The sequence below is a fragment of the Myotis nattereri genome (assembly GCF_964212035.1).
Source record: "Myotis nattereri genome assembly, chromosome: 7".
In the NCBI taxonomy this organism is placed as follows: Eukaryota; Metazoa; Chordata; class Mammalia; order Chiroptera; family Vespertilionidae; genus Myotis; species Myotis nattereri.
Genome location: NC_138082.1, coordinates 94,205,681 through 94,230,489, shown reverse-complemented (window position 1 = coordinate 94,230,489; position 24,809 = coordinate 94,205,681). Strand labels below are relative to the sequence as shown.

Genomic DNA, 24,809 nt, shown 5'->3' with positions numbered 1-24,809 from the left:
ATTTGCTAAGATTTTTTGAGGATTTTAGCATCCATGTTTATCAGGGATATTGGCCTGTAATTCTCTTTCTTTGTAGTGTCTTTATCTGGTTTTGGAATTAGGATAATACTGGGCTCATAAAAAGAGTGTGGAAGTGTTCCTTCCTCTTGGGTTTTCTGAAATAGTTTGAGAAGTATAGGTGTTTTTCTTTGAATGTTTTGGAAAAATTCCCCTGTGAAGCCATCTGAACCTGAGCTTTTGTTTTTTGAGTTTTTATTATTACTGCTTCTATTTCATTGGTTGTTATTGGCCTATTCAGGTTTTTTGATTCTTCCTGATTCAGTTTGAAAGATTGTATTTTTCTGGGAATTTCATCCACATTGTCCAGCTTGTTGGCATATAGTTGTTCATAGTATTTCCTTACAATCCTTTGTATTTCTCTGGTGTCCGTGGTTACTTCTTGACTTTCATTTCTGATTTACTTGGATCCTCCCTCTGTTTCTTGATGGGTCTGGCTAATGGTTTATCAATTTTGTTTATCCTTTCAAAGAACTAGCTCTTGGTCTCATTGACTTTCTTTTTTTTTTTTCTTAGTCTCTATGTTATTTCTGCTCTAATCTTTATTATTTCCTCCCTTTACTTATCCTGGGCTTTTCTTGTTGTTCTCTTTCTAGTTCTTTAAGTTGTACGGTTAGTTTATTGATGATTTTCTTTCTTTCTCTTCTCTTTTCTTTTTTGAGGTATGCCTGTAGTGCTATGAACTTCCCTCTCAGGACTGCCTTTTCTGTGTCCCAGAGATTTTGGGTTGTTGGGTGTTCATTTTCATTTGTTTCCAGGAAGTTTTTTTAAAATTTTTCTTGATCTTGCTGATAACCCATTCATTGTTTAATAATGTGCTATTTGGCCTCCATGTGTTTGAATGTTTTTGGGTGTTTTTACTCTAGTTGATTTCTAATTTCATTCCACTGTGATCTGAGAAGATGCTTGATATGATTTCAATCTTCTTAAACTTGTAAAGACTTGTTTTGTGTCCTAACCTGTGTTATATCTTTGTGAATGATCCAAGTGCACTTGAGAAGAATGTATATTTTGCTGCATTGGGGTGAAATGTTCTATAAATGTCTATTAAATCCATCTGATCCGGTGTGTCCTTTAGAGTCTCTGATTCCTTGTTAAGTTTTTGTCTGGAAGATCTGTCAAGTGAAGTCAGAGGGGTGTTAAAGTCCCCTACTATGACTGTATTGTTGTTGATCTCTCCATTAAAGACCTCTACAAATTTTTTTTATACATTTAGGTGCACCTATCCATTGGGTGCATATATGTTTACCCAGGTTATATCCTCTTGTTGGATCGATCCCTTTAGTATTATATAGTTGTCTATATAATACTTTGTTATCTCTTATGATAGCCTTCAATTTAAAGTCTATCTTGTCAGATATGAGTATTGCTACTCTACCTTTTTTTTCTTTTCCATTTGCATGGAAAAATTTTTTCCATCACTTCACTTTCATCATGTGTTTCTTTCTTTTTTCTTTTTTAATAACATCTGGGAATTTATTCAATTTTTAGGGATCCAATATTACAAAAGTTCCTGTAATGTCATTAAAAAATGAACATATACCTACTAAGAAATGTAGTGAAAATTTTTTAATCATTTTAGAGCCGTCAAAATACAACGTTAATATTGGTGTTTTGATGTCTGAAACAGCAATAATTTTGCCATATGCATCTTAATCTTTTATATCACTCATTTTAAGTTGATGGTTAATTCAAAAACTGAGTTTTAATCAAAGTTGTTTTCAAACATTGTCATAATGTCACGTTGAAGAGTCATATCAATGGTATCAGCCATTGCTTCTCTCCTCCTCTGCTCTTGCTCTCTCTCCCTTGCTAAATTACGGTCTTTGAGAAGCCCAAGTCTACTGTTCTCTTGAGCTTCCAATGACTGCTGATGTTCTTTTTGCTTGTCTCCAAGGCACTTGTTTGGCATCTTATTTGAAAAGGATTCTAGAGTGGAGCCAGGGTGCCTTTGATTTTCTTGAAATACTTTGGGTTCCATTGTATTCTTTTCCAGATGTTTCCGTATTAGTTCCTGTGTTCGAGCTTTTACTTCCTTCTCTACTGCTGCTTTTCTAAACTGGTTGAAGAGCTCATCTGAGGATTTCCGTACACCTGAAGTTTTAAATGGTTTGCCCAAACTTTTCCAAGAGTCAGCATTCTTGATTTTTATATCCTTCTGCACAGAAACTTGACATTCAGACTCGACCACCATTGTGTCATCCCCAGACCGATGCATCACAGTTAGGCCATTGAAGTGATTTTCAGAACCACCTGAGAAAGGCAGGATTTGTAAAGGTGAAATGTTTTTCCACACTCAGTTTATGTTCTAATTCTTGATGATTAATTGCTAACTGGTGGTGATCTGGTGCGGTTCCACTTGAATGTGTAGTCTGATGAAAAAGGGCAATAGTACTAGAGGTTGTATCTTGCATATAAGATTGTATCGTTACTTTCTCTTTAGAAGGAGATCCACTCTGTTTCACTTCAGTAAATTTAGGTAACATTTCTGATTCGGAATCACTGCTACTACTTGCAGACTCTGACGAACTGCTGTTGCTGTCTCTCAACCGGGAACCAATTCCAACAACAGCTGTGGATGATGGCGTTTTCTCAGATTTTGTTTGGCATTTTCTGGAATTTACTGATTATTGACATCTACTAATTGCTTTTACAACTCCTGTTTTTTCTGTGCATGAAGTTCTTCATTTGACTTCATAATTTTCTTACCATGAGGTTTTAGTGGTCTTTTTCTTAGACATGCAGCAACGTATTTTTCTAGCTCTCTCAGTTTTGTTGTTTTCAGTGTTTTAGTCTATTTCTATCTCCTCATGGTTGGAATTTCTCAGTGAAGGTTCTCTTGATTGTATTATATGAACGACTTTTCCAAGTTTATCTCCAGGGAGTTTGTTTATATCCAAACTTAACCGCCTTTTCTCATCATGGCTCATAGGTTTAGCATTATCTTTATCCTCAGATTTCAGAGCCAACACTGGTTGCTGCCTCTTCTTTGGCTCATTGCTCTTAGACTTCTCCTTTAATTTCATTTGCTTAACCTTCTTTCTTGGATTTTCATCTATGTTATTAACCTTTCTTTTTTTCTTTTCCTGTTTAGATCTGTCATTTTTTTTAGCTTATGGAGTAGTACTTGGGATAGAACAGTTGCTGATGAACAGCTTTAAGCTGCTTCTGAAGCCTTGCAATACACTGAACTTGGTCATCTTCAGAATCACCAGAAGAGTTATCTTCAGAGGAAGTTTCAGTACTGCTTTCTCTACCAAGGGACTTTGTGGTATCTGTTTTGATATTATATACAGGCTTACTCTCAACAGGTTCATCTGGGATCTTTGCAAAATGCATTTCAAAAACATCCTGAGCATTCTTGCAATTGTCACTACTTCATGATCTGGAGGATTGTATCTGTAGCAATTCATGAACATTAATCTAACATCTGCAGCAAATTCATATGCATCCTTATATTCTTGGTTGTCCATTTTTCTCTTGATAGTTCCAAGATCCATTGGATTTTTCAATGTCATAGTAGTTATGGAGTCCCAATGCATTAACATCAACAGGATTATAAAAAGGCCATGCATATGAAAAGTGCTTCTTTGCAAACAGTTCTTTCAGAATCTCACTACAGTGCCTTAATGGTTCAGTTACTTTAACTTTATATTGTTGCTGAGAATTTGGCAAAACATTCTTCCGCCCACTTTCTTTTATGGGTGGCATTTTTGCTGGGTTTTTTTCTGTAAGTGCTGGGGAAGGTTCACCACTTGCTTTAACTGCTGAAGTTGTAGGAGTTGTTGTATCTGATTTCCTCTTTATACCCTTTGTAACCTGGGCCACTGTTTGTGAGGTAGAGTTGGGTGGAGCACCTTGTGCCATATTTAAAGGAGAAGTAGATGTTTCAGGAAATACAGAGGGACTCACTTGTGGCTTAAATACTTTTTCTGATCCTTTAGGAGACTGTTTTTCTTTAACAGAAGAAACTACTACATTCTGTTGAGGGCCTTTCTTTATTCTTTCCTTACCACCCACAACTTGCTCTATTTTTGGCATCTGTAATAATTTCTGTTTAAATAAATTCTCTAGAGCTTGTACCATAAGAACAATGTCATCTCCAGGCTTATTGTATAAATAACAACTCGAGAACATTGTTCTGAAGTCTTCTATGCATTCTGAAGCCTTCACATAATACTTATTTTCCAAGCGCTTCTTAATTGTACTTAAATCCATTGGGTTTTTGATAATGGTGTAATAATCAAGCAACTCTAGTTTCACGGCATCCACAGGCTGCTGAAAAGGCCAGGAAAAACTATGCTTTCATAAAGCCTTCGAGACAACTTTTTGTAGATACTGCAGTTGATTTGTCAATCTCCCATTTTCCTTAGTATTTATATACTCTGGTGGTGGAGAGGTTAATAATAGCTATTTGTCTACTTGGCAGAGACATTCTTAATTGCTTCAAATTCTGATATTTTAATGTCTACAAATACATGTCCTTTTTCTATATAAGTACTAGAAGTTGTTTAGTTTTAGATGACTTAGGTTATTTCAATCTTTCACAGTATTTCTGTTTTTCTAAGACACAAATTGACGTCTTAGCAGGAAAAGTCTGTAAGTTTCTCGATTACAGGATCCTCTCCAGCTCAGGGCTCGTCAATGTGTTTCTCTCACATCAGTACTTCTCTTTCTCTCTCTGTCTTGTAAGAAGGATCTTGTCTGATCACCCCCTGGAGCTTGCACAGGATAAAATGGTGCAGGCAGCGGTTCTCCACAGTTCTCTACCAACCATTGCCGCCAGCTCTCGCCCCGATGGAGGCTCCATGTGTGTTTCTTTTGTTCTGAAGTGGGTCTCTTGTAGACAGCATATAATTGGGTCATGTTTTTGTTTCCATCCCACTACCCTATGTCTTTTGATTGGAGCATTTAATCCATTTAAATTTAGGGTTATAATTGAGAGGTACTTATTTATAGCCATTTTAATTCTGTATGGCTAGATTTCTCTCTCTGTTTCTTCTTCTTAGCAATCCCTCACAGCAGTCATTTTAGCATTTCTTGTAATGCTGGCTTGGTGATGATGTACTCTTTTAGCCTTTTTTTTTCGGTCTGGGAAGCTCTTTATTTGACCGTCTATTTTGAATGATAGCCTTGCTGGATATAGTAATCTTGGTCTCAGATCCTTGCTTTTCATTACCTTGAGTTCTTCATGCCATTCCCTTCGGGCCTGTAGAATTTCTGATGAGAAATCAGGTGTGAGCCTTATGGAAACTCCTTTGTAGTAACCGTTTGCTTTTCTCTTGTTGCCTTTAAGATTCTCTGTCTTTAATAATTAGCATTTTAATTATGATGTGTCCAGGCGTGTAACTGTTTGTGTTCTTCTTTTTTTTTTTTTTTTTTAAATATATTTTATTGATTTTTTACAGAGAGGAAGGGAGAGAGAGATAGAGAGTTAGAAACATCGATGAGAGAGAAACATCGATCAGCTGCCTCCTGCACATCTCCCACTGGGGATGTGCCCGCAACCCAGGTACATGCCCTTGACCGGAATCGAACCCGGGACCTCTCAGTCCGCAAGCCGACGCTCTATCCACTGAGCCAAACCGGTTTCGGCTGTGTTCTTCTTATTTGGGGTTCTCTGTGCCTCCTGAACTTGTGTGACTTTTTCCTTTCCCAGGTTAGGGAAGTTTTCTGCCATTATTTCTTCAAACTCCTTCTCCTCCCTCCCTTTCTGCCTCTTCAGGCACACCTGCTATTCTAATACTGTTATATTTCGCGGTGTCCCACAGGTGCCTTAAGCTGTCCTCCTGTTTTTTAATTGTTTTTTTCTTTTTGGTTCTCTGATATTTTCAACTCTGTTTTCTAATTCACTGATTCAATCCTCAGGTTCTCTTAATCTGCTATGTATTTTTTCTAATGTGTCTTTTACTTGTGTTATGTCATTCTTTATCTCAGACTATTCTTTTTTCATAGTTAATATATATATTTTTCATACTGTTGAGCATTTTTACCATCATTACTCTGAACTCTTGTTTTAGATAAATTTCTTATCTCTGCTTCATTTATCTCTTCTGGAGAATTTGCTATTTTTTTCATTTGGGGGTTGTTTCTTTGTCTCCTCATTTTGGTTGTCTGTTTGGGTTTGTGACTATGTTTTAGGTATACCCTCTACACCTCTCAATCTCCAGTGCAGGTCAGTGTTAAAAGGGTGTTTCTGACTCACTGGATCTAGCAAATACTCAAAGCCTCCAGAGACAGCCTAGGTATACAGACTAAGGATTCTGACTTAAATTGCCCCCAGGCAATTGTCCTCAGTCTTAGGGAGAGTTTTTTTTTTCAACAGGGTGGGACAGTTGCTTCTGCCTAGAAGCTAATTATTACTTTTAATCTCTTAAATCGCCTCAGAGAAAGGTGTTTTCCAATAGGGTGTGTCAACTGTCTTCCCCCCAGGCAAGGCAGATGTCTATGTGTGAAAGATGTCCTCCGTTGTGTGAGGGAATAACTCGGCCCAGGAAACTTGGGGTGTCTGCCTTCTGAGCTCTATAACCCAAGTCCCCAGTCCTGGATTCTGCTCTCACAGGTCCAGTCCACATCACACTCCCTCTGCCAGAGCACAAGGTGGGTGACTCCACAGTGAATTTTTGTGCACTGCCTCCTCAAGAGGGTGCCCGAACTTTCAGCTGCCACACCCTGGCAGATAGCACCCCACTGCTTTTCACAGCTAGACATTATGTGGGTACCCTCCTCAGATTTGGTGCTCTCTGTTGGGGAACCCGGCTTGGGGATTAGATCCCAGAGCTCTCAGTGCCCCACCCACCACAGCTGAGATATCTCTCTGGGACTTCAGTTGCCGTCTGTGGGTGCCCAGCCAGCCCTTTCATGCCTCCACCCCTCCTATCAGTCTCTATGCGGTCTCCACCTTCGGTCCTTGAGTATTAGGGTTCTTTATTGTGAGTTTTCCATTGATTATTCAGAAAGCCTTTCTGTATTTCAGTTGTAATTACAGCTTGTTCCTGGGAGCTTGTCTGTACAGCATCCACCTACTCGGCTGCCACTTATAATTCTTTACTCATTATCTTAATTCATCATTGATGTTTCTATCTCTTGCCCTCTCCCTCTCTGAAATCAATAAAATTTGCCGAAACCGGTTTGGCTCAGTGGATAGAGCGTCGGCCTGCGGACTGAAAGGTCCCAGGTTCGATTCCGGTCAAGGGCATGTACCTGGGTTGCCGGCAAATCCCCAGTGGGGGATGTGCAGGAGGCGGCTGATCGATGTTTCTCTCTCATCGATGTTTCTGACTCTCTATCTCTCTCCCTTCCTCTCTGTAAAAAATCAATAAAATATATTTAAAAAAAAATAAAATTTATTTAGGAGTCAAGATGGCGGCTGACAGGACGGCAGTGAAAGAGTGTGAGTAAGTGAGGGAGCGAAAGGGGAGTGTGTGGACATGTGTGGTGTGTGTGTGTGTGTGTGTGTGTGTGTGTGTGAGTGAGGGACAGTTAGATCCTGCAGGACTTTTGGGGGCTGACGGAGAGGACCCTCTTAGACAGGGAGCCCCTGTTACTGCTGCAAGCACTTCCGGGCAGCGACCATTGCCATATAAACCACACCATCTTGAAAGGGAGAGCTGCTGTGACTACAGCCCAGCCTCACCACCACCCAGAGTGGCCTCAGACACCACCCGAGACCTTACAGCCACTCCGAAGAAAGACCCGCCACCACAGATGTAGACCCACAGACATCGGGACTCTAGCTTCCTCGGCCGCAGGCTCCTGTGAGTCTCAGAGTGCACAACCTTCCCCCTGACCCGCCGCTGTGGCACAGGCCCTGCACATCCTGGCAACTGGGCTCTCCAGTGACTATTGAGGCGCGCAATGCGCCTGCCGACCCACCACTGCGAACACAGGCCCCATGTGTCCTGGAGCCTGGGCTCTCTGGTGACTCTCAGGACACACACTCTCCCGCCAAGCCCTCCGCTTCAGTCACAGGCCCCATGTGACACAGCGCCTGGACCCTTTGGTGATAGCAAAAATGGGGAGACAAAGAAAAACCCCAAAGAAAAGAAAAGGAGGTATCACCAGAAGAGGATCTAAATAAAACAAAGGCATTCAATACGTCAGAAAAAGAATTCAGAGTAAAGGTCATACAGTTCATAAACCAAATGGATGAGAAAAATCAACAACCTATGTAAGAACCTAGAGGAAATAAAAAATGATATAGCTACAATAAAAAGCACAATGTAAGGTTTCAACAGTAGACTAGAAGAAGTGGAAGACTGAATAAGTGAGTTAGAAGATAGGGCAGGGAAATATACCCAATCTGAACAGTAACTGGAGAAAAAAAATTAGAAAGCAGGAGTAGAGCTTAAGGGAGCTTTGGGACAATGTGAAATGAAGTAACATACATATAAGAGGGGTGCCAGAAGGACAAGAGGAACAAGTATTAGAAAACATATTTGAAGAAATAATCAGAGAAAACCTCCCTGATTTGGGAAAGAAAGATCACACAAGCACAGAGTCTCAAACAAGATGAACCCCAAAAGATCCACACCAAGACATGTTGTACTTACAATGGCAAATATTAATCACAAAAAGAGAATCTTAAAGGCTGCAAGAGAGAGACATAGAGTTACCTACAAAGGATCTCCTATTAGGTTATCAAATGATTTCTCAACAGAAACATAACAGGACAGAAGGGAATGGAATGAAGTATACAAAGTGATACAAAGTAAGGGACTGAATCTAGGAATACTCTACCCAACAAGGCTATCATTCAAAATTCAAGGGGAAATCAGGAGCTTTGCAGACAAAAAAAGTCTAAGGAAGTTTATCACTACCAAGCCAGCAATGCAAGAAGTGTTAAAGGGACTGTTGTAAAAAGAAGAAAAAAGGAACACAGGCATAAAGAATGAAAATAGCTACAAACAAGTACCTATCAATAATAACCTTAAACGTAAATGTACTAAATGCTCCCATCAAAAGAAATAGAGTGGCTGAATGCATAAGAAAACATGACCCATATATAAGCTGTCTACAAAAGACCCACCTCAGAACAAGGGACTCACTCACACAGACTGAAAGCAAAGGAATGGAAAATTTTTTCAGGCAAAAGAAGAAAAAAAGCTGGGATACCAATACTTATATCTGACAAAATAGACTTCAAAGTGAAGGCCATAACAAGAGATAAGAAAGGCCACTTCATAATACTAAAGTGATCGATACAACAAGAGGATTTAACTCTGTGCACCCAATGCAGGAGCACCCAAATACATAAAAAAGCTTCTACAATAAGATATCAAGGGAGAGATCGACAGCAATACAATCATAGTAGGAGACTTTAATACCCCATTGACATCACTGGATAAATCCTCTAGACAAAAAAATCGGCAAAGAAACAGCAATTCTAAACAACTCACTAGATCACATGGAAATAATCGACTACTTCAGAACATTTCACCCCAAAGGTACAGAATATACATTCTTTTCAAGTGCACATTTTCAAAGACAGACCACATATTAGGACACAGGCAAAGTCTCTTCAAATTCAAGAAGACTGAAATCATATCAAGCATCTTCTCAGATCACAATGGCATAATATCTACACTAATAAAAGAGAAACATGCAAATTAACCATCACTCCATCACTCCGCCACACCCACCAGCCAATCAGAGCGACTATGCAAATTAACCCAATAACCCAACAAGATGGCGGTTAATTTGCTTATGCAGGTGCCGAGCGAAGACTAAAGACAACTGAAGATAGCAGCGGCCACGGAGCTGAAGCGAGCAGGAGGCTTGGGTTGCTCCCAGTGACAGAGGAAGCCAAGCTTCCCGCCGGCCCTATACTTCGCTCAAGGAGGGGCTCAAAAGCCCTGGGCTGGCTTCAGAGGGGAGTTTTACCAACATTCAAAGAACTAAAACGTGTCTATCCAAAAAAATTCAAGAGGAAGGCACACTTCCAAGCTCATTCTATGAAGCCAGCATTACCCTAATCCCCAAACCAGATAAAGACACCACACTACAAAGAAAGAAGATTACAGGCCAATGTCCTTGATGAACATAGATGCTAAAATCCTCAACAAGATTCTAGCAAATCGGATCCAGCAATACATAAGAAAGATCATACATCATGACCAAGTGGGATTTATTCCAGGGATGCAAGGATGGTATAACATCCACAAATCAATAAATGTAATATATCACATAAACAAATTGAGATAAAGATCACATAATTATATCAATTGATGCAGAAAAAGCATTTGACAAAATACAACACCCTTTCTTGATAAAAACTCTCATCAAGGTGGGAACAGAAGGATCATACTTCAACATAATAAAAGTCTTAGATGACAAACCTACAGACAACATCAGACTCAATGGGCAAAAACTAAAACTATTTCCTCTAAGAACAGTAACAAGACAGGGATGCCCACTCTTTCCACTCCTGTTCGACATAGTAATGGAAGTGCTAGCCATAGCGATCAGACAAGAAGAAGAAATAAAAGGCATCCAAATTGGAAAAGAAGAAGTAAAAACTCTCATTATTTGCAGATGACATGATATTGTACATAGAAAACCCTAAAGACTCCATCAAAAAACTACTAGATTTAATAAGTAATTCGGCAATGTAGCAGGATACAAAATTAACACCCAGAAATCTATTGCTTTTTTATACACCAATAGTGAACACACAGGAAGAGAAACAAAAAAAAGAACAAAACAATCCCATTTACATTGCACTAAAAAAATTAAGATACCTAGGAATAAACTTAACTATGGAGGTAAAAGACCTATACTTGGAAAACGTATACATTGAAAAAAGAGAGGAAGACATAAACAAATGGAAGAATATACTGTGTTCATGGACCGGTAGAATCAACATCATTAAAATGTCCATACTACCCAAAGCAATCTATAGATTCAATGCAATTCCCATTAAGATACCAATGGCATATTTCACAGACTAAGATCCAAACTCTCCAAAAATTCATCTGGAATAAAAAAAAAAAAAAAAGACCCTGAATAGCCATAGCAATCTTGAGAAAGAACAAAGTTGGAGGGATTACAATACCAGATATCAAGTTTTACTACAAAGCCACTGTTCTCAAAACTGCCTGGTCCTGGCACAAAAACAGACATATAGACCAATGAAACAGAACAGAGAACCTAGAAATCGACCCAAGCCATTATGTTCAATTAATATTTGACAAAGGAGGCAAGAGCAAATAATGGAGTCAAGACAGTCTCTTCAATAAATGGTGCTGGGAAAATTGGACAGATACATGCAAAAAATGAAACTAGACCACCACCTTACACCATACACAAAAATAAACTCAAAATGGATAAAGGACTTAAACATAAGATGGGAAACCATAAAAATCTTAGAAGAATCCATAGGCAGCAAAATATAAGACATATGTCACAGCAATGATACAGCTCCTAGGGCAATGGAAACTGAGGAGAAAATAAACAAATGGGACTACATCAAAATAAAAAGCTTCTGCACAGCAAAAGAAACCATCCACAAAACAACAAGAAAGCCCACTGCATGGGAGAAAATATTTGCCAACGTTCTATCTGATTAGGTCCTAATCTCCAAAATTTATAGGGAACTCATACATCTTAACAAAAGGAAGATAAACAATCCAATAAAAAAAATAGGCAAAGGACTTAAATTGACACTTTTTGAAAGAGGTATACAGAAGGCCAAGAGACTTCATATGAAAACATGCTCAAAGTCACTAATCATCCAAGAGAAGCAAATCAAAATGGCTATCATCAACAAATCAACAAACTACAAATGCTGGCGAGGATGTGGAGAAAAAGGAACCCTCCTGCACTGCTGGTGGGAATGAGGACTGGTGCAGCCATTGTGGAGAACAGTATGGCGTTTCCTCAAATAATTAAATATTGAACTGCCATTTGACCCAGTGATCCCACTTCTAGGGATCAGAAACACCAATCAGAAAGGATATATGCACCCCTATGTTCATAGCAGCACAATTCACCATAGCTAAGATCTGAAAACAGGCTAAAAATATCTCTCAGCAGGTGAGTGGATTAGAAAACTGTGGTACACCTACACAATGGAATACTATGCTACTGTAAAAAAGAAGGAACTCTTACCATTTGCAACAGCATGGATGGACCTGGAGAGCATTATGCTAAGTGAAATAAGCCAGTCAGAGAAAGATAAATATCACATGTTCTCACTCCTTTGTGGAATATAATGAACAAGGTAAATGATAAACAAACAAACAAAAAATCCAGAGACAGAGAAGCAGCGAACAGACCATCAAACTTCAAAGGGAAGTCAGAGGAGGGTGGGTGCTGGTGGTGGTGAGGTGGGGGGTAAGAGAACAACCAAAGGACTTATATGCATGCATATAAGCATAACCAATGGACACAGACACTAGAGGAGTGAGGGGATGTGTTGGGGAGTGTGGGTTGGCCGGGGAGAGCTCAATGGGGGAAAAAGGAGACATATGTAATACTGTATGTAATACTTTAAACAATAAAGAATTTAAAAATTTGAAAAAATAAAATAAAAATAAAATATATTTAGAAAACAAATAACTAAACAACTACAAAAAGCCATAATTATATATCTGTATTGATGGGCATATAATGTGTAAACGTGTAAACTATATGACAGTAACAGTATGGGGGTACAAAGCTTTTGTATACTACTAAAGTTTAGCTGTTATTAATCCAAACTAGATTGTCATAAATTAAACCGTTAATGATAATCATCAAGACACCACTAAGAAAATAACTCAAAAGTATATAGCAAAAGAAACAAAGAAATTAAAATATCTAACCTAAAAGGCAATGATGTAGGACTTGAGGAACACAAAAAACAGAGGACATATAGCATAAAATAGGAAATGGCAGATGTAAATCCCATTTCACTGATAATTACATTAAGTGTAGAAGCATTAAACTCTTCAACTGAAAGCCACATGGGATGTCAGCTCACACCTACCAAATTAATATACTGATAACAAATATTGGTCAAAACATGAATTGACAGGAATTCTTATATAGCTGATGAGAGTATACATTAAAATTACTTTGGAAAACTGCTTGGAATTATCTAGTAAAGATAAAAATACACAAGTCTGATGACCAAGCAATTCTATTTGTACATGCACCTGAAAACTGTATACATATGCACCAAGACACGTGCACGAGTGATCACAGCAGCATTACCCATGGAAGATAGAAATGGCAAACAACCCAAATGTAGAATAGATAAACAAAACATAATGCACTACATTCACACAACATGGATGAATCTCACAGACATAATGCTGAACAGAAGAGTTCATCTTGTATGATGCCATAGAGATAGAAAGGGAAAAAAACAGGTGAAGCTAAAGTTTAGTTTATTAGAAAACATGTTTAATATATGCTTCTGTATAGTAATTCTATAGAAAAGCAGTGAGATGATTACCACAGAAGTCAGGATGCTGGATACTTTTGTTAGAGAAGGGTGGCTTCTGGGATGCTAGGAATGTTCTATTTCTTAAACTAGGTGGTGGTATATAGCATTGGCTTTGTGGTGATTTATTAATGCACGTGAATATGTGAATATTTTTTGTTTTGTACACTTTTCTTTATGGGTGCTATACATCACAAAAAGGCTTAAGTGTGTTTAAGGCAGACTTTTAAGTAAAACAAATTAAGTGAAACTATATACAACACCTAAACTATAATTTCACCTCTGAAAATTGTTTGGCACTAATGAACAGTTTTTAGCTCAGCGAAACTTCTTAAAAAACACCATGGTTTCTGACATAGAAAAAGGAGTATTGTGATATTGTATTCTACACTGTGACTTTGAGCTAGTTAGTTCCTAAAGAAAAGGAATAGACTGACCCTAGTAGGCAGAGAAACAAATGTATCCAAGAAGCTTGGGTACAAACTGAAAAGATAGTTATGCTCAGGGGGGCAGCGCCTCCTCCAAGCAACACTGAGCCCACGACATTTTCCTTGTGTGTGTCTTCTGGGGAGAACAGATGAAAATGTCACGCACACACACATAATTCCTCCCCGTGAAGAAACAAAGCACTGTCCCAACAGAGGAGAGAACTGAGAAGCAAATACTTCTTTTTCTGACACAACATTGTATACCCAGCACTGGAAGTGTTCTCCAAAACAATACACTTACCTGGTCAAGATTGGAAAGACTGTTAGGGTCCTGACTCAGACCTTGGTACTGTCCCCTGAGTCTGTCACCAGCCGCTATTTTCCTAAACTTCTTCAGGTCAACGACATACAGTGCACTGGACAGAGAAGACCCATTTGTTACAACCATGGATTATGGCAGGAATGTGCCTCTACTGAACAATGGGACAGGTCACTAGGCAAACGTTCTGGCTTCTCTTTGAAAGGTAAGCTGAGGCCGGAGAGTGGACCTTGGGGTCAGTATATGCTACTTCAAAGATGGCTAAGAAAATGATTACAAAACCCACATTCTGCCACCACAAGTACAGTTTGTCATTGTTCTTATTTAATTGCCTTCCAAAAGAAATATTTTAATCTCTGACAAGAGATTTCTAGCAAATGTCAGCAGGTTAGGTAATAAAAGCTATAGTAACTACTAAATAACCATTAGTCCAAGATGTCTTGCTGATGTATTAAATGTTGCAGGTGGAAAAAAACAAGTGTTACCATTGTTCTGGACCAAAAACAAAGTTGAGCACTAAAATCATCATCCCCCTTGCTGCTCCCTGCAGCCCTCCCCCCTCATCCCTGTGCTGCTCCCTGTAACCCTCCCCCTCATCCCTGTGCTGCTCCCTGTAACCCTCCCTCATCCCTGTGCTACTCCCTGTAACCCCTCTCATCCCTGTGCTGCTCCCTGTAACCCTCCCCCTCATCCCTGTGCTGCTCCCTGTAACCCTCCCCCAACCCTCCCCCTCATCCCTGTGCTGCTCCCTGTAACCCTCCCCCAACCCTCCCCCTCATCCCTGTGCTGCTCCCTGCAGTCCTCCCCCAACCCTCCCCCTCATCCCTGTGCTGCTCCCTGTAACCCTCCCCCTAGTCCCTGTGCTGCTCCCTGTAAAAATATGATATATTTTTATTGATTTCAGACAGGAAGGAAGAGGGAGAGAGATAGAAACATAAAATGATGAGAGAGAAACACTGATCGGCCGCCTTCTGCACGTCCCCCACTGGGGACCAAACCCACAACCTGGGCACGTGCCCATGACCGGAACCGAACCCGGGACCCTTCAGTCCCCAGGCCGACACTCTATCCACTGAGCCAAACCAGCCAGGGCAGGGATGGTATATTTTGTGTAAAAGAAAATTCATATTTTGTGCAAAAAGAAGCCAGAGTTGTTCATGTAAGAATTAAGAAATTCCGCCTGGCTGGGTGGCTCAGCGGTTGAGTGTAGACCAGGAGGTCACAGTTCGATTCCCGGTCAGGGCACATGCCCCAGTTGCAGGCTTGATCCCCAGTGTGGGTGTGCAGGAGGCAGCCAATCAGTGATTCTCTCTCATCATTGATGTTCTATCTCTCTCTCCCTCTCCTTTCCTCTCTGAAATCAATAAAAAAAGTAAAAATAAATTTAAAAAAAGGAATTACGAAATTCCATTGGACATATAGTAAATTAACAGGAGGTTATCTGCTATGGAATGAAAATCAGGTGGAATAGAGACAGGATTGAGAAGATGTTTTTCACTGTACACTTTTTATAATTCTTATTTATGAACCATATTAGTGTATTAGCTATTCAGTATTAAATATACAAAATTAATTTAAAGAAAATAAAAAAAAAGTGTTAGGAGTGGCCCATTTTCAGTACCTGATGTGATACTTGCGCCCAGCTAGGTGACTGGCCCAGTACCCTGATTTCCAGAACCTGTAGCCATCCATCTCTTTCCGGCTGTCACAGAAAGGAGTGTAGCCGTAAGGGGCGCCGTCCAAACTGAAATCTCTTAGCTCTTTCAGGTCTGCCCGCACGATCTGGGGAAAGGCCACAAGCCGTTTGTTAGACAGCCTCGCAGACAGCACTTCTTGGCACCCGGAGCCGCACCGCAGGCTCCCGCTGCAGCAGGAGTACTGGCCACCTCTGCCTCTTCCACTGACCGGCTGGCCACCCCCTCACCGTGTACTGCTTGGCACACAGAGAGGAGAGATAAACAAATGTATATTGCTTAGACTCTCTGTGACTCAGTTGCCTCATCTGTAAAATGGGAAACTCACAAGACTGCTGGGAGGTTTATGTGAATTAATATGCAGACAAATGTGAAACAATGCCTATTTTTAGTTTGTATGTAAAACGAATTAAGATAAAAATAATGATGTAATGAAAACTATGTAACAAAGACATAGAAGAAAATATAAAAAGGACACATCAAATGCAAATGTTAAAAGTGATCACATCTAGGCGACACTTTTCCATATATTCTAAATAATATAAAATAAACATGTATTTTTCATAACTGGAAAAATAAAATAATTCAAAAAGGAAAAGGAAGCCTAGCGCCTTTAGACAGACTGGTGACGCTGCCTCTAGGCGCTCACCTGATCAGCATCCACAAAGAGGACCTTGTCCACAACCAGGGGGAAGAGCACGTCCAGGAAGAGGATCTTGTAGCCCCAGATGGTGCGCTGCTTCTCCGTTTGCTGGTGGAGCCACCGGGGCCACTTGTACTGCACAAGCTCGTAGTGGAAACTGTACTTGTCTGCCATGTAAGGTATAAATTCCTGTTTTCAGACACAGGAACAACCATCATTTACTGTAAGAAAGCTGACTTCATGATGCAAGACAGCCGTCACAATGATGGCACAAGTAAAACACATTTAGTAACAAGTAACAATGGTCTAAGAAAAACTCTGGCCTGGCCCCTGGTGAGGACATAAAAGAATACATATAAACGTTTGCCAAATCCCCATTTCTTTATGACTTTCGAGCACTACATGAAATGACAGACATCTGTAAGTAAAGGCTTTTAGACAACTAATTCACATTTTGTGTGGGTGTGTTGAAGAGAAATGAACTTCATTTGTCTAAACTCGATCAGTAAAGCGTTTTTTTGAGCTGGCCTTTTTTATTGTTGGCACTGTTACAGATGCCCCCATTTCCCTGCCACCACCCAGGCCTGCACCCCCCTACTGTCTATGTCCATGGGCTATACAAGCTCTTTAGCTCATCTCTTCCAATCTCCCCAGTCTGTCAGCCTGTGCCGTGCACCCAGGCTCTGGACCTGTTCTGTCTGTCAGTGTACCGTGCTCACCAGAGCCCACATGTCAGTGAGGTCACGTGGCATCTGTCTCTGAGGGGCTTGTTTCATCTCCGCTAGGTCCCACCCAGGCAACGGTGTGGCAACCACACACTCCGGACAAATGGGTTGCCATTAAGTCTTCCAAATTCTAAACACAAGAACCTTCAGGGGACCAGGAATGAATACTCATCTAAAAGAGAAATTACTGAACGCCTTAAAAGTTATTTAGTAAATTCCACAGAATAGCAACAAAAAAGATGCAAATAAGTCCATTTAGAGGGCAAATGCTAACTGACATAAACAAAGCATAAAGTCTTCCCAGTGTGTTTTTGCTGGACACCAATGAGGCACTACTTGTGTGGACGCTGGGGAGCTGCTCAGGAGAGAGCCATCGTTCCGACTGGAAACCAGCCGTGTTCTGTCATTAGACCAGGGTCTGCACACTCGGCAGAAGAGAACGTTACTTCATCAAACAAATGACATGGGCTCTCCTCCTAGGTTATCCAAGCTTCCAACAAGACATACTTTTGTGTTCAGTTTTATAACAACTCTTCCCCCCAAAATAGATCAGTCTGGAAGAGTAATCACCATAGAAATAGGCAACTGAATCAGGGTAAGTCAATAAAAGGAAAAATTTTAAATTATACAGATAACAAGTAGTAAAAAGTATATTATACTATACGTATCTCCTCAATAAGAATGTTTTTTCTTTTTTCTGAGGAACAAACCTTAAATGTAGGGGACAAATAATTCTTCAAAAACCAAAATTTCACAGGAGTCTTGGTGTTCTTCAGTACTGATAACATCATTATGCTGCCAAAGAAAAGAAATAATACCAATGACCTTCCAATGCTTTTTAATCTCAGCAAAATCACGTCGTTAATGACGCGACCACTGAGAGCTCTTCACAGCAGAGCTCGCTGATGGCCGTGAGGCTCAGAGGGACCTCACAACGGAGAGCGGCACTTGTCCTCGGCGTGACCATCACTGAGTGAGGAGGCGCCTCTCTCACCCACACACACACCAACAATAAAGGCAAACGCGGTGGTCCTGCTGCCTCCTAAAGAGCCTGCTCCGTGACCTGCTCTGTCAGTGAGGACACAACTGAAAGCGGAGGCCGTGCTGACGGACTGCGCCCCCCAAAGCCCTGGCTGCCTCCAAGCCTGTGGGGCCGCGAGGAGAAGGAATGGCAGACGGTTACAGTCCCAGGATTCCCTACTTTGAAAACAAACAAAAGTACATTTTGCGCCCTGGCTGGTTTGGCTCAGTGGATAGAACAGGGTTCCTCAAACATTTTAAACAGGGGGCCAGTTCACTGTCCCTCCGACCGTTGGAGGGCCGGACTATAGTTTAAAAAAAACTATGAACAAATTCCTATGCACACTGCACATATCTTATTTTGAAGTAAAAAAACAAAACGGGAACAAATGCAATATTTGTATTTGCATGTGGCCCGCGAGCCGTAGTTTGAGGACCCCTGGGATAGAGCATCGGCCTGTAGACTGAAGGTCCCGGGTTCAATTCCGGTCAAGGGCACATGCCCCGGTATGGACTCCATCAGGGGGCATGCAGGAGACAGCCAAACAATGATTCTCTCTCATCACTAATGTTTCTATCTATCTCTCCCTCTCCCTTCCTCTCTGAAATCAATAAAAATATATTTTAAAAAAATACACTTTGAGTCAAGGAATTTAATTAAATTTAGCTGTTACTAACATCTAGCCTTACTGTTTTGGTCAGATATTATTTCTTGGAAACAGGAGGTCTAAGACATGAGTAAAATGACATTTTGAACATTTTTAAAAAAATATATTTTATTGATTTTTTACAGAGAGGAAGGGAGAGAGATAGAGAGTTAGAAACATTGATGAGAGAGAAACATCGATCAGCTGCCTCCTGCACATCTCCCACTGGGGATGTGCCCGCAACCCAGGAACATGCCCTTGACCGGAATCGAACCTGGGACCTTTCAGTCCGCAGGCCGACGCTCTATCCACTGAGCCAAACCGGTTCCGGCATAAAATGACATTTTGATTACTTGCTACACTAGGTCTGTAGTGGAACATTAAAGCAACAAGAACCTGGCATTCAGAAAGTTCCTCTCAGGCAGGGCACTCCCGAGGACTTCCCCCTGGCAACCCCGGGGCAAGCAGCCCAAGCCAGGGCCTCTCCTTGGCTCTGGCTGTGACCTCAGGCAGGCCCCTTCACCCCGAGTCTCCAGCTGTCTATAAAACAGGTCTCACTGCAGCTCTCAAACCCTACGAATCTATAGAAGGCAGGCCCATGGTCCTATCCCACTTCTGTTCTCTATGTTAACCTCTTAATTGATGGATTAAGCAATGCTTGGTGGCCAGTTAAACACTATCTATAATATGTGCACAATGATATTAAAGGTTTATAGCCTTGTAACAGCCACACCGATGCTTTTACTATAGAGCTTGAGTCCATGCTGCTAGCCAGATCAAAACAAGCACAATTATATGGACATCTTTCACAACCCTCAGAGTGCTTCAGATACGCAGAGGTGCGATGGGCAGGAGCGCACAGAACACTTCCTTTCTACATAAGAACACGGTGACAAATTCATTCATATATACGGAAACAACCAACAGGACTAACCGAAGAAATCTTTCATAGAGATGACCAGATGCAACAGAGAAAATATTAATTATGTCGTCTTTTTCTTGTTTCACTTCTTCAGTCTTCTGTCCTCCCGTGAAGCCCCTATAATAATAAAGGTGAGAGTAAGCACAAAAGGGGAAATGCTCAGACAGACACTGGCCGTGAAGGGAGCGGGAGAGATGGTCCTGCCCAGTCCTGCTCCTTCCCTAGCAAGTGGTGCAGCGGACCAGGAGCAGGGCCCCTCTGCCCGGGGACTCAGGGCCAGGACACCACCCGCAGGTAAGGGGAGGGCAGCTAACAGGCCTCGCAGCTGCAGGAAAAGACAGAACACAGGCGGCAGCAGGCTCTGTGGAAGGAACCTGAGCGATGCTCCGCCAGCCCTGCAACGAGCAGCACAGCCCGCAGAGTCAAAAGCAGGAGAGAGGACCCCTTCCCAGGGACAGGGCGTTTCGTTACCGTGGAGACACTCCTGCCCACGGAAGGGAAGGGCCGTTTCTGGCTGCACAGGACAGCATGTGGAAGGTCCAAGACAGAACGAATACGCTCCAAAGAAGAGAGGGAGGATGCTTATGTCTGTTTTTCCTAAAAAAGCACTCTTTTTGTTATGCCAATTTACCATTTGAAGGAATCCCAGAATCCAGATTCATTCTCATTAGTTCCATCACTCAGCAAGTCTTCATTCACCATGTCTGCCTTCTTCTGAACCTGCAATCACAGGTGATGGACTTATTAGTCCTCCTGTTGTTTTAACAGGCATTAACTGGCGTTCACTGTGGGTACTGCCAACCACAGGGCATTAATTCTCCCATAAGCAGTACAGCCCACTCAGAGGCTAGACGTCCTCAACAGAAATATCTTAATCACATCACACAAAACCTGAAGTGAAAAGACAGCAACCTCTTTTCATTAGACAATAGCTGTTTTCAGTTTGAAAAATGGGCAAAAAAATCCTCAAACAATTGTGTGGGAAACATAGTCTGAGTGAAATTGCAAGTGTAATTCACCACCCGAGAGCCAGCTCTCAGGGGAGGCGCAGCTGCGTGCGTCCCGGCAGGAGGCACTGTGTGCGTAGCCTCTGTCCGGATTCACTGGCCGAGCCAGCAGGGCTCCTGGACAGCACAGGGAGGGCTGTCTCACGCCATGATGTGCGGCTGCGATAGGCTTTCCCGGGTGTGAGAACTGGGTTCAGTTCCTGACCAGCACAGTAAAGTGAGTAGCTGTCAACAAAGTGAGTCGTAATCTTTTTGCTGGTGGAGGGTCTTGCCTTCAATTTGTAAAAAACACAAAATCTGTGAAGCACAACGAAGCAAACAAAAGTACAATAAAATGAGGCATGCCTGTATTTACTCCATAAGGACCTCTGAGTTTAAGGCACTAAAAGAAGTAAAAAGAAGTTAAATGAGCTACCATTTATAATTGTTGAAATTTTCATTGGCATTATCACCAATTTTCTGAGAATATAGTTATGAATAATCATGTAAATTATGGCGGTATCTGCACCACAATGTCTATGAAAACATTTTATCTGAAATGAGACTTATATTGGTCACTGAGATTACCCAAAAGGTGCCCTCTCAGCTGAAGCAAACCACAAATGCATATTTAGAAGACATTTTGTAATTAAAGCTGCATTCCTATAAACACTACAGTGAAATTCCAATGAAAAATTAGTCTTGGGTTTCTTTTTCTTCCCCCCTCAGCTTTACTGAGATATAATTGACAAATAACACTGTATAAACTTAAGGTATACAATGTGATAATTTTGTATACATACATACTGTGAAATGATTACCACAATAATAGCATTATTATTAGAGTTAACACATCCATTAACTCACAAAGTTTGATGCTGGTTTCAAGATATGTATTTTTATTTTTTCAGTGTAAAAATGTTTTATTTTAAATTTTATATCTTTATTGTTGAAAGTATTACAGATGCCTCCCTTCTTTCCCCCTGCTTCACCCCCTCCCCCAGACCTTCACCTGTGTCCATGGGTTATGCTTATAAATTCTTCGGTTAATTTCTCCCCACCCCCACCTTCCTTCTGAGATTCTGAGATTCTAAGACTGATACATATTTTTATTTAACATGTTTTATTAATAAACAGATTTCAGAGAGGAAGGGAGAGGGAGAAATAGAAACATCAATGATGAGAGAGAATCATCAATTGGCTGCCTCCTGTATGCCCCACACTGGGGATGGAGCCTGCAACCCAGGCTGTGCCCTGACCAGGAATCGAACCAGGACCTCCTGGTTCACAGGTTGATTTTCAACCACCGAGACACACCAGCTGGCGCGATACATGTTTTAGATAACACCTATGCCGGAGCCCTGCCCTTTTTAACGACGAAAGAGCGGCTGCCTGCATGCACCAGACTCACCTTCACTTTAATGATTCTGCTCTTGAAGTTGTTGAGGACGACGACAACCTCACCAGCATCGGGCGGAGAGTCTGTGCCGTCATGGCTGAGAGAGAAGGAGCAGTAAGATGGACGCTACAAATACAGCTCTCACACGCAGGAAATGCTGACATCAATCACCTTATCTGTCCATCACTTTATCATAAAGGAGTTTTTCAGAACAAATTTATTTTTCATGACCTGCAGGAAGCCCCTTTAAGGTCCACAGAAGCACTTGCCAAAATCTCTACCTTTAAACCCCATGCATCCCCGTCAGTCACAGCCCAAACTTCCTTCCCGAGTCACTGAAATGACCTTTCAGCGTGAGAGCTGCCAGGGCCGCCCACTGTGTGCCCGACACCCACCACCATCTGTGCTCCCAAGGCCTGAGCCCCGCCCAGCACCTTCCATAGGGAGTGCGGAGAGCCAGATGACTATGAACCCACTGGGTTCACTGTCACGCAGAGAGAGTTCTCAGGCAAAGGGGTGCCCGAGATGCTCCGGAGGCTGGGAATTGGGAATGCCCACTGGGAGGCTCGGAGGCAGGAAGAGGAAGTAAGGGGGTGGGGGTTAGGGGAGTGGTCAGAGAAAGGACACGTGGAGGAACCGTGGTTTAGAAAAACGGATAAATGTCTTACGACAGATTACAATTCTGTAAAATCCTATTTAGGGAAAACATCATTTGGAGAAAACTGCTGTTGATAATGAAGATGTTGTTCTAATACAAGAGCCTTCATGTCTTGGGTAAGAAATGCACAGTCAGGTCCGGTCCGTCCCAGGGAGCACAGGTGCGGACACAGCAAGAGGCCGTGCAAACAAACGCTGACGGAAGCCATTTCCTATAGATAAACTGAGAGGACGCCTTTTTGCACAGTTTAACACCAACTTCAACTGCGTTAGCAGAATTCAGACCACACCTTTTTAGAGGCAGTGTAATTTTTAAGACGAATAGTCATTTGTTGCAAACCTTAAAGCCAAATCCCTGCTGCTGACGAAACGCCCTGAGGCCTTGCTCCCAGCCCACCGCAGGCCAGGGCCACGTGAGCACCAGGACCCACGCTGAAGCTCACAGGGACTGCTCACCTGTAACTCAGGGTCAGGAAACAGGCTATCTGTTCTACATTTCCTTTCTCCCTTCTTGAAATGACTGCATTTCTCATAGCCCCTGGTTCCATCACAGTGAGATGATTGACTGTGGGGTGCTGGTAGCAGAAAGAAAATGGGACCTAAAGGCCCATCTCTTCCTCCCCCGCCCAGCGCACACCAGGTGCCCCGGAGGGTCGTGTGGAGTGGCGCTGTGAGAGCTGGCAGTCACCGTGGCAATGTGGGAGTTGGCAGAGGCCGAATGGGGAGTGCGGTGACTTCAGGAGGGGGACCTGCCGAATGCTGGGCTTCTTTCTGAGGCAGCTGTGCAGAATGACCCCAAGCACATGGAAGCCTGGTAGAATCTGGGTACCACCCAGGCAGAGAACGCACAAGAACTAGTGCCCTCAGTGCACTGCAGAAGGGCGCTGCTGCCAGGGCGCTGCCCACCCCAAGCGGGGCCTGTGAAACCCTGCGATGGGCCCCCTCAGGGCTCCCTGCACAGCAGCCGTGCCTGGGGAGGAAGGGGCCAGAGGCGCAGGGCGGGCCCAGCAAGAGCATCCTGGGATCTCTGTGGGCTGACTCCCTGTCTCCTGAAGTGAAAGGCTCTTGCCGGCAGCAGTGTGCCTGGACCCTGCACCCACTGACCCTACTGTGCAGCCAGAGTGGGGAGGAAGGCAAGCTGGTGGCTGTTTCACAGCTGCCTGCAGCGTCCCTCCAAGGACTGTCAGTGTGGGATGAATGAGGGCTACCCTGACCCAAGAAAACCAGAGTGAAGGAGCCGCTGCCCACGGGCCTGCAGCCACAGCCCGTTCTACACGGGCCCGCTACACAGCCTGGGCATCAGCGGCACCAACCCTGGGCTCGCCGGGAGGCTGTGGGACTTTCTGGAGGGCTTGGACATGCAAAGGAAAGGCCTTCAGGGGGAGGGGTGCCAGGCCCGAGGACATCTGGGGCACCCTGTGGGTGGCACTGTCTACGTTAGGCCAGAGTGATGCCTATAGGGTTGCTGATGCCCGGGATCTGCTACCAGTGACAGTGGGATGGGCTGCCCTGTGAGTGTCCACTTAGAGGGGACCCACTCTGGCTATGATTCCCTCTCCTGCACGGGCCGACTAAGGGTGGGCTGATGACCATAAGCGTCACGGCCTCCAGGAGCAGCCTGGACGCCAGGTGGGTGCCTACCTTCCCGCCACGCTGTCTCTGAGTCCCTTGGTAATTCAAGGGCTGCACATCCAACTACAGACCTCTGCTCACCATGCCCTTTGCTGCTGCTTTCTGGGCAGGCCCAGCGGCGTGGGTGCCTGTGGGCATCAGCTGCCGTTTCTCATAGGGCCGCGTCCCATAGGCCCTCAGACCACATCGGTGAGGTCTGCTCCTCCCCCCTCACTGGGAATCGGGGGCCTTCTGCTGTGGCCTCTGTGATGACC

General features: G+C 42.7%; 1 protein-coding gene and 1 pseudogene across 2 annotated transcripts in view; both read right to left on the bottom strand.

Moving 5' to 3' along the window:
• Positions 1–24,809, bottom strand: part of UGGT1 (UDP-glucose glycoprotein glucosyltransferase 1) — a 174,115-nt gene that overhangs the window by 23,274 nt on the left and 126,032 nt on the right. The window contains exons 31-37 of the mRNA XM_081096304.1: positions 22,279–22,363; positions 20,513–20,601; positions 19,894–19,998; positions 18,003–18,087; positions 16,574–16,756; positions 15,852–16,012; positions 14,213–14,327 (exon numbers count right to left, since the gene is read on the bottom strand). Of these exons, the coding sequence (XP_080952430.1) occupies positions 14,213–14,327; positions 15,852–16,012; positions 16,574–16,756; positions 18,003–18,087; positions 19,894–19,998; positions 20,513–20,601; positions 22,279–22,363 (823 nt within the window). The remainder of the gene's footprint in view (positions 1–14,212; positions 14,328–15,851; positions 16,013–16,573; positions 16,757–18,002; positions 18,088–19,893; positions 19,999–20,512; positions 20,602–22,278; positions 22,364–24,809) is intronic.
• LOC308522742 (bromodomain testis-specific protein-like) lies at positions 267–5,385 on the bottom strand (annotated as a pseudogene). Its single transcript has one exon. The product of its transcript is annotated as a bromodomain testis-specific protein-like (transcript).